General features: G+C 42.3%; 1 protein-coding gene across 2 annotated transcripts; it reads left to right on the top strand.

Annotated features, from left to right (window-relative positions):
* Positions 1 to 6,019: 6,019 nt before the first annotated feature.
* On the top strand, positions 6,020 to 11,269 carry nipa1 (NIPA magnesium transporter 1). Of its 2 annotated transcripts, none has more exons than XM_031822277.1 (5): positions 6,020 to 6,101; positions 7,587 to 7,634; positions 7,832 to 7,922; positions 9,497 to 9,657; positions 10,628 to 11,269. In XM_031822277.1, coding segments are annotated over exons 2-5 (765 nt in total). In that variant the 5' UTR covers positions 6,020 to 6,101; positions 7,587 to 7,633; the 3' UTR covers positions 11,140 to 11,269. The 2 variants fall into 2 exon arrangements, with proteins under 2 accessions (XP_031678137.1, XP_031678136.1); XM_031822276.1 differs by lacking the exon at positions 6,020 to 6,101 and adding an exon at positions 7,014 to 7,306.
* The last annotated feature ends 1,804 nt before the right edge of the window (positions 11,270 to 13,073 follow it).

Genomic DNA, 13,073 nt, shown 5'->3' with positions numbered 1-13,073 from the left:
GGTCTCTGTGATGGTCTCTGTGATGGTCTCGGTGGTGGTCTCTGTGATGGTCTCTGATGGTCTTAGTGATGGTCTCTGTGATGGTCTCTGTGGTGGTCTCTGTGATGTTCTCGGTGGTGGTCTCTGTGGTAGTCTTAGTGATGGTCTCAGTGGTGGTCTCTGTGGTGGTCTCTGTGATGGTCTCGGTGGTGGTCTCTGTGATGGCCTCTGATGGTCTTAGTGATGGTCTCTGCTCTGTGATGGTCTCAGTGATGGTCTCAGTGATCAAACCAAGTACCATCAATAGACTGTTGATGAGGTCATGTTGGATATTGAACGTCTATGTCTCCAGACCATGTCATTATTTTATGTATTTATTTACCCTTTATTTAACGAGGCAAGTCAGTTAAGAACACATTCTTATTTACAATGACGGCCTACCAACAGGCCTCCTGCAGGGACGGGGCCTGGGATGAAAAATTTATTAAATACAAATATAGGACAAAACTCACATCAGGACAAGAGAGACAACAATCCATCAGATTCTAACAGAGACATTTCACTGGGTATTCAACTTTCATGAAATGGCTTGATTTGAAATCCTGAACATTTAGCACAGAGCACCAATATTGCTACAGTAAGTCGATTTGTGTTCATTTGAATGACTTTAGTTGATAATTGTCAGACTGCATGGGCATTGCTGTGTGGACCAGACAGACAGAGAAGTGGCTCAGAGTAGAGACCATCTAAGTCCCTATACACACTCCATTAGTGTAGAGGACTAATGTGCTTATATGAGTGCCTCTGGAAAAGATGGAGCCGTTGGTCTGATTCCAGGAACAACCACACTGAGTCATTCCACAGCTCTGAGAGTCAACCATGTTTAGAGGACCACTCCCTCTGCTAATAGAAACCAGTATTTGTCAGATAATTCGTTTGGAAATGACGGACGATCTTGAATAAAACAAAAGGGATTTATCATCTACATTTTGTTTTATCACATTTTTTTTAAAGTGGTTTTGAGTTTCTCAACCTCAACATGTAATTTACAGTGGTTCTATAGAGATCAACCTAAAGTTGCTGAATGTGTAGTGGGTTCATGTAATTTACAGTGGTTCTATAGAGATCAACCTAAAGTTGCTGAATGTGTAGTGGGTTCATGTAATTTACAGTGGTTCTATAGAGATCAACCTAAAGTTGCTGAATGTGTAGTGGGTTCATGTAATTTACAGTGGTTCTATAGAGATCAACCTAAAGTTGCTGAATGTGTAGTGGGTTCATGTAATTTACAGTGGTTCTATAGAGATCAACCTCAACATGTAATTTCTTAAAGGCAGTCAGAAAGTCAAAGGGATGAAAAATATTTGTTTGATCTTTGATAGCATTGAATTATCTTATCATCGATAATTACTGCATTATCTTTCCATCCATAATTACTCTATTACCTTATCATTGCTCCTTACTGCATTATCTTTCCATCCACACTTTCTCTATTATCTTAGCATTGATCCTTACTGCATTAGCGTATCATCCATAATTACTCCATTATCTTAGCATTGATAATTACAGCATTATTGTCACACCCTGATCTGTTTCACCTGTCTTTGTGCTTGTCTCCACCCTCCTCCAGGTGTCACCCATCACCCCCATTATCCCCTGTGTATCCCCACTCAAACTCTCTCCATTCCTATGGATGTTAGAGTGCTGGACGGGCGCTCCATAGGCTGGATCACCCACCCGACCACCCCCATCAACCTATGAGTGTTGGGGAACCACAGCAAGACGATCCAGTTCCTGCTAATTGAGTCTCCGCAGGATCCCGTGGTATTGGGATTCACTTGGCTCCAGCAACACAATTCCCCTATTGACTGGGCTACTGGAGCCCGTCCTGCCACACTCATTGCCTGAAGTCAGCTCTGCCTGCCCCTGGGCGTCTTCCTGGGGGCTTGGAAATGACCCCGGATCTCTCCTCCAGCCTCACTGAGTACCAGGACCTCCGGTAGGGGTTCAGTAAGGCTCGGGCCACTTCGCTTCCACTGCACCGACCGGTATCCAAGATGGTCAAGCCAGATATGGCATGCCGCTATAGCCCCGCAGCTACACCCTCTGAAGCCGAGACACTTCCCCCCTGTTCCAAGATTATTAGCCCCTCTGTTGCCCCGTACCCTCCGTATACTTCCTACCTTTCCTGTGTTTAGAATTAAAGCCATGTCTTCGGAGGAGAGGTGCTGGGTCACCTGGACCTAGGCCTCATCTCTGAGTTCCAACTCCAACATCCCGCTCAACCAGGTAGGCGCCCAGGTGGAACGCCCTGATCTGTTTCACCTGTCTTTGTGATTGTCTCCACCCCCTCCAGGTTTCGCCCATCTTCCCCATTATCCCCTTGTGTATTTATAGCAGTTTTTTCTGTCTGTCTGTTTGTCTTGTTTGTTCAAGTCAACCAGCTTTTTGTCTCAGCTCCTGTTTTTCACCAGTCTCTCTTTTTCGCGTCCTCCTGGTTTTGTCTTTTGTCTGTCCTGACTCTGAGCCTGCCTGCCGTCCTGTGCCTTTGCCCCTACTCTGGATTAGAGATCGACCGATTAATCGGCATGGCTGATTAATTAGGGCTGATTTCAAGTTTTCATAACAATCGTTAATCTGCATTTTTGGATGCCGATTATGGCCGATTACATTGCAATCCACGAGGAAACTGAGTGGCAGGCTGACTGCCTGTTACGCAAGTGCAGCAAGGAGCCACGGTAGGTTGATAGCTAGCATTAAACTTATCTTATTAAAAACAATCAATCTTATCATAATCACTAGTTAACTACAAATGGTTGATGATATTACTAGTTTATCTAGCTTGTCCTGCGTTGCATATAAACAATGCGGTGCCTGTTAATTTATCATCGAATCACAGCCTACTTCGTCAAACAGAGGATGATTTAACAAAAGCGCAATCGTTGCGCGAATGTACCTAACCATTAACATCAATGACTTTCTTAAAATCAATACACAGAATTATACATTTTTAAACCTGCATATTTAGTTCAAAGAAATCCAGGTTAGCAAGCAATATTAACTAGGGAAATTGTATCACTTCTTTTGCGTTCATTGCACGCAGAGTCAGGGTATATGCAACAGTTTGGGCCGCCTGGCTCTTTGTGAACTAATTTGTCCGAATTTTACATAATTATGACATAATATTGAAGGTTGTACAATGTAACAGTAATATTTAGACTGATGGATAAAATACGGAATGGTTCTGTATTTCACTGAAAGAATAAACGTTTTGTTTTCAAAAGGATAGTTTCTGGATTTGACCATATTAATGACCAAAGGCTCCTATTTCTGTGTTTATTATGTTATAAATAAGTCTATGATTTGATATTTGATAGAGCAGTCTGACTGAGCGGTGGTAGAGAGCAGCAGGCTTGTAAGCATTCATTCAATGCTTGAATCACAGGGCTGTTTATGACTTCAAGCCTATCAACTCCAGAGATTAGGCTGGCAATACTAAAGTGCCCATTAGAACATCCAATAGTCAAAGGTTTATTAAATACAAATGGTAGAGAGAGAAATAGTCCTTTAATAACTACAACCTAAAACTTCTTAACTGGGAATATTGAACCACCAGCTTTCATATGTTCTCATGTTCTGAGCAAGGAACTGAAACGTTAGCTTTCTTACATAGCACATATTGCACTTTTACTTTCTTCTCCAACACTGTTTTTGCATTATTTAAACCAAATGGAACATGTTTCATTATTTACTTGAGACTAAATAGATTTCATTGATGTATTATATTAAGTTCAAATAAAAGTGTTCATTGTTCATTCAGTATTGTTGTCATTGTTATTATTACACATTTTTTCCGGTCGATTAATAGGTATCGTCTTATTTTGGTCCTCCAATAATCAGTATCGGCGTTGAAAAATCATAATTGGTCGACCTCTACTACGGATTACCGACCTCTGCCCTGACCCTGGGCCTCTACTACGGATTACCGACCTCTGTCTGCCCTGACCCTGGGCCTCTACTACGGATTACCGACCTCTGTCTGCCCTGACCCTGGGCCTCTACTACGGATTACCGACCTCTGCCCTGACCCTGGGCCTCTACTACGGATTACCGACCTTTGTCTGCCCTGACCCTGGGCCTCTACTACGGATTACCAACCTCTGTCTGCCCTGACCCTGGGCCTCTACTACGGATTACCGACCTCTGCCCTGACCCTGGGCCTCTACTACGGATTACCGACCTCTGTCTGCCCTGACCCTGGGCCTCTACTACGGATTACCGACCTCTGTCTGCCCTGACCCTGCCGTCCTGTACCTTGGCCTCTACTACGGATTACCGACCTCTGTCTGCCCTGACCCTGGGCCTGCCGCCCTGTACCTTGGCCTCTACTACGGATTACTTTTGTTGTGGAATTGTTAGATATTAGGTTTTGTTGTGGAATTGTTAGATATTAGGTTTTGTTGTGGAATTGTTAGATATGACCTGTTTGATCTAAGCATAAGCATTTCACTACACTCACAATAACATCTGCTAACCATGTAAATCAAATCAAATTTATTTATATAGCCCTTCGTACATCAGCTGATATCTCAAAGTGCTGTACAGAAACCCAGCCTAAAACCCCAAACAGCAAGCAATGCAGGTGTAGAAGCACGGTGGCTAGGAAAAACTCTCTAGAAAGGCCAATACCTAGGAAGAAACCTAGAGAGGAACCAGGCTATGTGGGGTGGCCAGTCCTCTTCTGGCTGTGCCGGGTGGAGATTATAACAGAACATGGCCAAGATGTTCAAATGTTCATAAATGACCAGCATGGTCGAATAATAATAAGGCAGAACAGTTGAAACTGGAGCAGCAGCACAGTCAGGTGGAAGTTGAAACTGGAGCAGCAGCATGGCCAGGTGGACTGGGGACAGCAAGGAGTCATCATGTCAGGTAGTCCTGGGGCATGGTCCTAGGGCTCAGGTCCTCCGAGAGAGAGAAAGAAAGAGAGAAGGAGAGAATTAGAGAACGCACACTTAGATTCACACAGGACACCGAATAGGACAGGAGAAGTACTCCAGATATAACAAACTGACCCCAGCCCCCCGACACATAAACTACTGCAGCATAAATACTGGAGGCTGAGACAGGAGGGGTCAGGAGACACTGTGGCCCCATCCGAGGACACTCCCGGACAGGGCCAAACAGGAAGGATATAACCCCACCCACGTATATGTGACCAATAACATCTGCTAACCATGTATATGTGACCAATAACATCTACTAACCATGTATATGTGACCATTAACATTTGATTTGATTGTGTCTGCTGCCTTAAGATTTACAATGGGCGTGAGGTGTTATAAAACCCCCACCTGTCTATCTCCCCACCTCTGGTGGGTGTGAGAGATATCTCTGTCGGACTGTGGTCCACGGTAACCTGACTCGACCTGACTCGACCGGGCCAGTCATGACAATAAAATAACATGAACCCTAACCCCACAACATGACCCCTCCCCGCCCAACAAACTGCTATGACAACAGGACAGCCATGAGGTCAGTCAGCACATGTATCAACAATTATTTGATGACTTTTTCATCATAAACATAAGATTTTATACTCATCTAATTGGTTGCAGTCGTACACCATGAAGTCAACACGTTACGTATCAGCAATCAGAAGATAACTTCTCAATTAAACTCTCATAAACATAGATTAATGCTCATTCAGACATTCAGAGCTCAATGTGGTATGTTTGAGACACTGCCCTCAACCAGGACGGTATCAACTGTTTCGTGTAGTTGTATCGAAGCTTACAATGGGTTAGGAAATGTCTTACAACTTGCACATCGGTTCTGGCCCGATAATACGTTTTATGGAAAAGTGGTTGAAAGTAGGTGTTTCCATAATGACAATCTAAATAGCCTACCTACAACTGGTCAAATGTTGTCACGATGTGCACTCGTGCTGCCTTGTCTCCTCTCACTCACACTCAGTGTTGCCAATTTAGCGACTTTTAGGACAGCCAATAGCTACTTTCCTTACTGAGGAGTTGGCAACACTGCTCACACTCTGCTGCCTCCTACAGCGCTCAGTCTCAACACACACCTCTCTCTCAGCAACAGCCTCCTGAAATAATCGTGTGAGTTGTTCTTATTTCTATTAGCGGCGTTGCTGCCTTTATAAATCCTCCACGTTGGACCCAAATGATTGACAGCTAAACAAGGCATGAAAACAGATGACGTAGATAGATTTTTAGCCTTGTCACGGGGCGTTTTCGAATTGAAAGCATCCTGCATTCCTCCCTTGAAGAAGCTTAATGATTGATCTGCTGTAGGTGTAAGCACACAACTTTCACCTATCCATCAACCAACAGGTGCATCCCATATCGGAAATGGTATCATTATAAATGAATTGATACATATATTGATTTGCTATCCTCTCCCTGACTTTGTAGATGTGTAGCCCTAAATGTTTAATAGACTTTTGAATAGATATCAATGTGCCATTATGTGACTGATACGTACCTGCCGGTTCGTCTTTTCACTGATATTCTCGCTTTAAATCATCCAGAATAAACCTCTTTACCTGCATTGTCGACTACAACCTATGGAGGGCGCTATATGCAGCACCTAGCAACAAATTTAGCTACTTTTTTTTTTTTAAAGAAGGAAACTTTTAGCAACTTTTGAAAAGTGACTCAAACGCTAAAATGACACAAAAAACAAACATTTTCTGTCACAACACATGTACCTGGCTGCAAAAGTGTATTGTGAGTGACATCTGCAGCAATTTCAGTAAATTGCACATCATTGTTGGCTGACTGCAGCAGCAGTAGTACGGTTTCGACGAGGCAAACTCAATGAATATAATCTTGATCTTGAACAGAATTTACAACATCAATCAACATGTCTTCAATCAAAAGTGTACAGAACAGAGTAGGAGTCTGTCTGTACCTGAACAAATGTCAAATCATGTTTTTCTTGCCAGTCAATTTGAGTAACGTTATTGTTTATTCTACGTAATGACGCAGTTTTACGTTATCACGCAATGACATCACAACGTCATCTAGCAACTTTTAGTAACAAATCAACCTGCGTCTAATATATATATATATATATATATATATACAGTGTGCTTTGGACTTGCCTCGCCTAGTCACAAATTTAATTTAAGCCCACCATTTGTGTCACTTATGGGGAAATGTGTGATTAATGATGACTTCAGAAATTAGAGAGGCTTCGCCACCAATTGCTGCTGGTGTATGGATAGCTGTCATATCAAGTTTCATCAATGGATCGACGTTTGTGCTTCAAAAAAAGGGAATATTACGATCACGTAAAAGAGGTAGAGAGCTGGGGGGAAAGAATCCCATGTATTATCATGTTTGTAGGGTCATTTGTTGGCTACAATGTTGTAATATCCTCAGACACAGTAACATTACTACTGTACAGTAAATGCACCATCTCTTAACTTCATTCGGTTCCTCTTTGACTTTTCGTGATTTTTCTGCAAAAAAAAATGAATGCTGCTTTCGTGGCATAACTAGAATTGGACATGGAAATCAGTGGGTGACTACTGTACTGTTAATAACACAAACACTGCATGTAATGTCATTATTTTTTAGGTGGGTCCTATCTAAAAGATGGCGTATGGTGGAGCGGTACTCTCTCCAGTAAGTAGCCGAGTTAACAGCGCCACCTGTCATTTATTAACTGTATTACATCCTCATGGATATTTCTGTCACACACAGGATTCTCCTAATAATAAAGACATTTTACTACTACATTAACTATCACTACTCACCGATTGCGTTTATGTGATTGATCATATTTCATGAATTCAATTGACCTCTGAACTCCTCTGAACAAGTGATTGTGGGACAGATTGGGAACTTTCTGGCCTATAACGAAGCCCCTGCTGTGGTGGTCACACCTTTAGGAGCCCTGGGGGTGCTGTTTGGGTGAGTTATTGATTGGCATGTTATCATTCAGTGTGTGACTACTATTGTATTTTGTTTTCTGGTGGGAGTGTTTACAGTGATGTGATGTTTGCTACAGTACAAGGGTGTTTACAGTAATGTGATGTTTGCTACAGTACAAGGGTGTTTACAGTCATGTGATGTTTGCTACAGTACAAGGGTGTTTACAGTCATGTGATGTTTGCTACAGTACAAGGGTGTTTACAGTAATGTGATGTTTGCTACAGTACAAGGGTGTTTACAGTAATGTGATGTTTGCTACAGTACAGGGGTGTTTACAGTGATGTTTGCTACAGTACAGGAGTGTTTACAGTGATGTGATGTTTGCTACAGTACAGGAGTGTTTACATTGATGTGATGTTTGCTACAGTACAGGAGTGTTTACAGTGATGTGATGTTTGCTACAGTACAGGGGTGTTTACAGTGATGTGATGTTTGCTACAGTACAGGAGTGTTTACAGTGATGTTTGCTACAGTACAGGAGTGTTTACAGTGATGTGATGTTTGCTACAGTACAGGAGTGTTTACAGTAATGTGATGTTTGCTACAGTACAGGAGTTTTTACAGTGATGTGATGTTTGCTACAGTACAGGAGTGTTTACAGTGATGTGATGTTTGCTACAGTACAGGAGTGTTTACAGTGATGTGATGTTTGCTACAGTACAGGAGTGTTTGCAGTAATGTGATGTTTGCTACAGTACAGGAGTGTTTACAGTAATGTGATGTTTGCTACAGTACAGGGGTGTTTACAGTGATGTTTGCTACAGTACAGGGGTGTTTACAGTGATGTGATGTTTGCTACAGTACAAGGGTGTTTACAGTGATGTTTGCTACAGTACAAGGGTGTTTACAGTGATGTTTGCTACAGTACAGGAGTGTTTACAGTGATGTTTGCTACAGTACAGGGGTGTTTACAGTGATGTTTGCTACAGTACAGGAGTGTTTACAGTGATGTGATGTTTGCTACAGTACAGGAGTGTTTACAGTAATGTGATGTTTGTTACAGTACAGGAGTGCTTACAGTGATGTGATGTTTGCTACAGTACAGGGGTGTTTACAGTGATGTGATGTTTGCTACAGTACAAGGGTGTTTACAGTAATGTGATGTTTGCTAGAGTACAAGGGTGTTTACAGTGATGTTTGCTACAGTACAGGGGTGTTTACAGTGATGTTTGCTACAGTACAGGAGTGTTTACAGTGATGTGATGTTTGCTACAGTACAGGAGTGTTTACAGTGATGTGATGTTTGCTACAGTACAGGGGTGTTTACAGTGATGTTTGCTACAGTACAGGGGTGTTTACAGTGATGTTTGCTACAGTACAGGATGTGTTTACAGTGATGTGATGTTTGCTACAGTACAGGGGTGTTTACAGTAATGTGATCTTTGCTACAGTACAGGAGTGTTTACAGTGATGTGATCTTTGCTACAGTACAGGGGTGTTTACAGTGATGTTTGCTACAGTACAGGGGTGTTTACAGTGATGTGATCTTTGCCTAGCTAGCTAACTGCATGCCTCCCTGTTTTGATCACTGAAATGTTTGCTTTGTGATCCAGGGCTGTTCTGGCCTCCTATATCCTCCAGGAACAGCTGAATGTCCTGGGGAAGCTTGGCTGTGTGTTGTGTTGCTGTGGTTCTGTCGTGCTCATCATTCACTCCCCTAAATCAGAGAGTGTCACCTCTAGTCTGGAGCTGGAAGAGAGGCTTGCTGATCCAGGTGGGTGGGACCTGGACATGGTTATTACATCCCAAATGCACCCTATTCTCTATATAGTGCACTACTTTAGACCAGAGCCCTATTCCCTATATAGTGCACTACTTTAGACCAGAGCCCTATTCCCTATATAGTGCACTACTTTAGACCAGAGCCCTATTCCCTATATAGTGCACTACATTAGACCAGAGCCCTATTCCCTATATAGTGCACTACTTTAGACCAGAGCCCTATTCCCTATATAGTGCACTACTTTAGACCAGAGCCCTATTCCCTATATAGTGCACTACATTAGACTAGAGCCCTATTCCCTATATAGTGCACTACATTAGACTAGAGCCCTATTCCCTATATAGTGCACTACATTAGACTAGAGCCCTATTCCCTATATAGTGTACTATTTTAGACCAGAGCCCTATTCCCTATATAGTGCACTACATTAGACTAGAGCCCTATTCCCTATATAGTGCACTACATTAGACTAGAGCCCTATTCCCTATATAGTGCACTACATTAGACTAGAGCCCTATTCCCTATATAGTGCACTACATTAGACCAGAGCCCTATTCCCTATATAGTGCACTACATTAGACTAGAGCCCTATTCCCTATATAGTGCACTACATTAGACTAGAGCCCTATTCCCTATATAGTGCACTACTTTAGACCAGAGCCCTATTCCCTATATAGTGCACTACTTTAGACCAGAGCCCTATTCCCTATATAGTGCACTACATTAGACTAGAGCCCTATTCCCTATATAGTGCACTACATTAGACTAGAGCCCTATTCCCTATATATACGGTGCAAAGTCCATTGCTGTGAACTCCATTGACGTTGTTCAGAGTGCTCTGTACACGGACATGTTAGTTTGACCCAGCCCAGAACTGCTCAAAGTCCTCTAAATAAGAACTTTACATCTAAGTTCAATGGAGAGTAATTCTGAGGTGGTTGAATGTTTTCTCTCCATGCAGTGTTCGTGGCCTATTCCTTGTTGGTGGTCCTACTTCTGGTTGTGCTGATGGTGTGGGTGGCCCCAGCTCACGGCACGTCCAACATCATGGTGTACGTGTCCATCTGCTCCCTCCTGGGGAGTTTCACAGTCACCAGCTGTAAGGGGCTGGGCCTGGCTGCTCAGGATGCCTTCAGCGGGGGGCCTTCCAGCAGCCGAGCCCTAGGTCTCTTCCTGGGTCTACTGGGAACCCTGTCCGTCAGCATCCTCATCCAGTTCACCTTCATCAACAAGGCTCTGGAGCACTACAGCTCCAACATGTTTGAAGCCATTTACTATGTGACCTTCACATCTACAGTCCTCACAGCTTCAGCCATCTTGTTCAGAGAGTGGACCACAGTGGGTTTAGTAGACTGCCTGGGCATGCTGTGTGGGCTAACCACTGTGGCTGTTGGGGTCCTGCTGCTCCGTATCTCCTCAGAGGCCTCACTCACCTGGAAACCAGCTGCTAGAGGACCAGATAAAATGGATTAATCAGAGGCTTGTCAGTCTCAGGGAGATTAATGCAGTGTTTATTGGTTCATTTGGGGCCATCTTTTTTAAAATCTTGAATAACATATATATTGTGAATTGCATTTGTATCTAATAAAATACTTGAATATAAGTTGAAGAATCTTACTGTGGATTTTGCGAACAACATATCTGTTGTGCAATATTTGTTGCTCGCCATTCTCAAGGGCTCAATGATAGTCATGTCCTGTTGTGTTCAAACACACTAAGCAGCATTGTTGCTGTATAATGTGCTAGATGTTTGCTATTCTAACACTGTCAATCCACGTGGACTGGCTGTAACCAAAGAACCTAACTCGGGTGTCCGATTGAAAAGTCTAATTTCATTACAACTTACAACGTGGTCAACTTTGTCAGTATGGGGTCGTCTTTTAAAATTAAATGAAATTAACTCAATGATTTTGTATTTTTCTAAAATAAAAGACAAAAAAAAAAAGTCTTCTTATCTTGTGACGTGTTTGCAAGGCAGTTAACCTCCAACAACTATGCCGATGACGTGGCTGTCGATTAGGCAGCCCCCTGCATCTCTTATTCAGAGAGTTGGTTAAATGCACTCTGCAACTGACTACGAATCCCCTTCACGGGGGAGAGTAGTTCAACCACCATTTCACTACAGCAGGCCTTCTAAATGTGGACCTGATGATGTGTTCTAACACACATAACAGGTTATTATGACAGCTACCCACACGTCCTCTGTGAGAAACTACCAAAATAACATTTCATTCTTTTAGAGTCTTCTTCAGTCAGTTTGGACTCCCTTCATGTCCAATGACCATTCAGTCCATTTGTAAACCTTAGAACTATGCCTATTCACATAAGCATTGTGGGTCATTTAATTATTTAGAGAGTAATTCTAGACAGTCACAACAGTGTGGTGGGGAACTGGGACTCTTTTTTTGTAACGTTGGATCGAAGGACTCACAAAGGCTGGAGAGAAAAGTGACAACATTTTGGTTGCATCTCGGCAGGTAATGTTAGATATTATTCTCACTAATTCAATAACTGTAGGTATTATATTTGGTTTTGTGTTACTGCTTGGAAAATACATTGCAGCTCTGAAGAAGCACTGTTTGTTGAATATCAGAGCAACTATATGTTTTACATAAAAATACAGTATGATATGATGGTATGATATGATAGTATGATACAGTATGATATCATAGTAGGATACGATACAGTATGATACAGTATGATATGATAGTATGATACAGTATGATATCATAGTAGGATACGATACAGTATGATATGATACAGTATGATATGATAGTATGATACAGTATGATATGATAGTAGGATACGATACAGTATGATATGATACAGTATGACATGATAGTATGATACATTATGATATGATATAGTATGATATGATGGTATGATATTGCGACCTGTACGCTCTCGTTGGCTGGCCCTCGCTTCATACTCGTCGCCAAACCCAATGGCTCCATGTCATCTACAAGACCCTGCTAGGTAAAGTCCCCCCTTAGCTCGCTGGCCACCATAGCATCTCCCACCTGTAGCACACGCTCCAGCAGGTATATCTCTCTAGTCACCCCCAAAACCAATTATTTCTTTGGCCGCCTCTCCTTCCAGTTCTCTGCTGCCAATGACTGGAACGAACTACAAAAATCTCTGAAACTGGAAACACTTATCTCCCTCACTAGCTTTAAGCACCAACTGTCAGAGCAGCTCACAGGTTACTGCACCTGTACATAGCCCACCTATAACTTTGCCCAAACAACTACCTCTTTCCCAACTGTATTTAATTTTTATTTATTTATTTATTTTGCTTTGCACCCCATTATTTTTATTTCTACTTTGCACATTCTTCCATTGCAAAACTACCATTCCAGTGTTTTACTTGCTATATTGTATTTACTTTGCCACCATGGCCTTTTTTG

The sequence above is a fragment of the Oncorhynchus kisutch genome, linkage group LG4 (genome assembly GCF_002021735.2).
Source record: "Oncorhynchus kisutch isolate 150728-3 linkage group LG4, Okis_V2, whole genome shotgun sequence".
In the NCBI taxonomy this organism is placed as follows: Eukaryota; Metazoa; Chordata; class Actinopteri; order Salmoniformes; family Salmonidae; genus Oncorhynchus; species Oncorhynchus kisutch.
The sequence above is the reverse complement of the archived record's forward strand: the minus strand, read 5'-3'. Positions and strand labels throughout refer to the sequence as shown.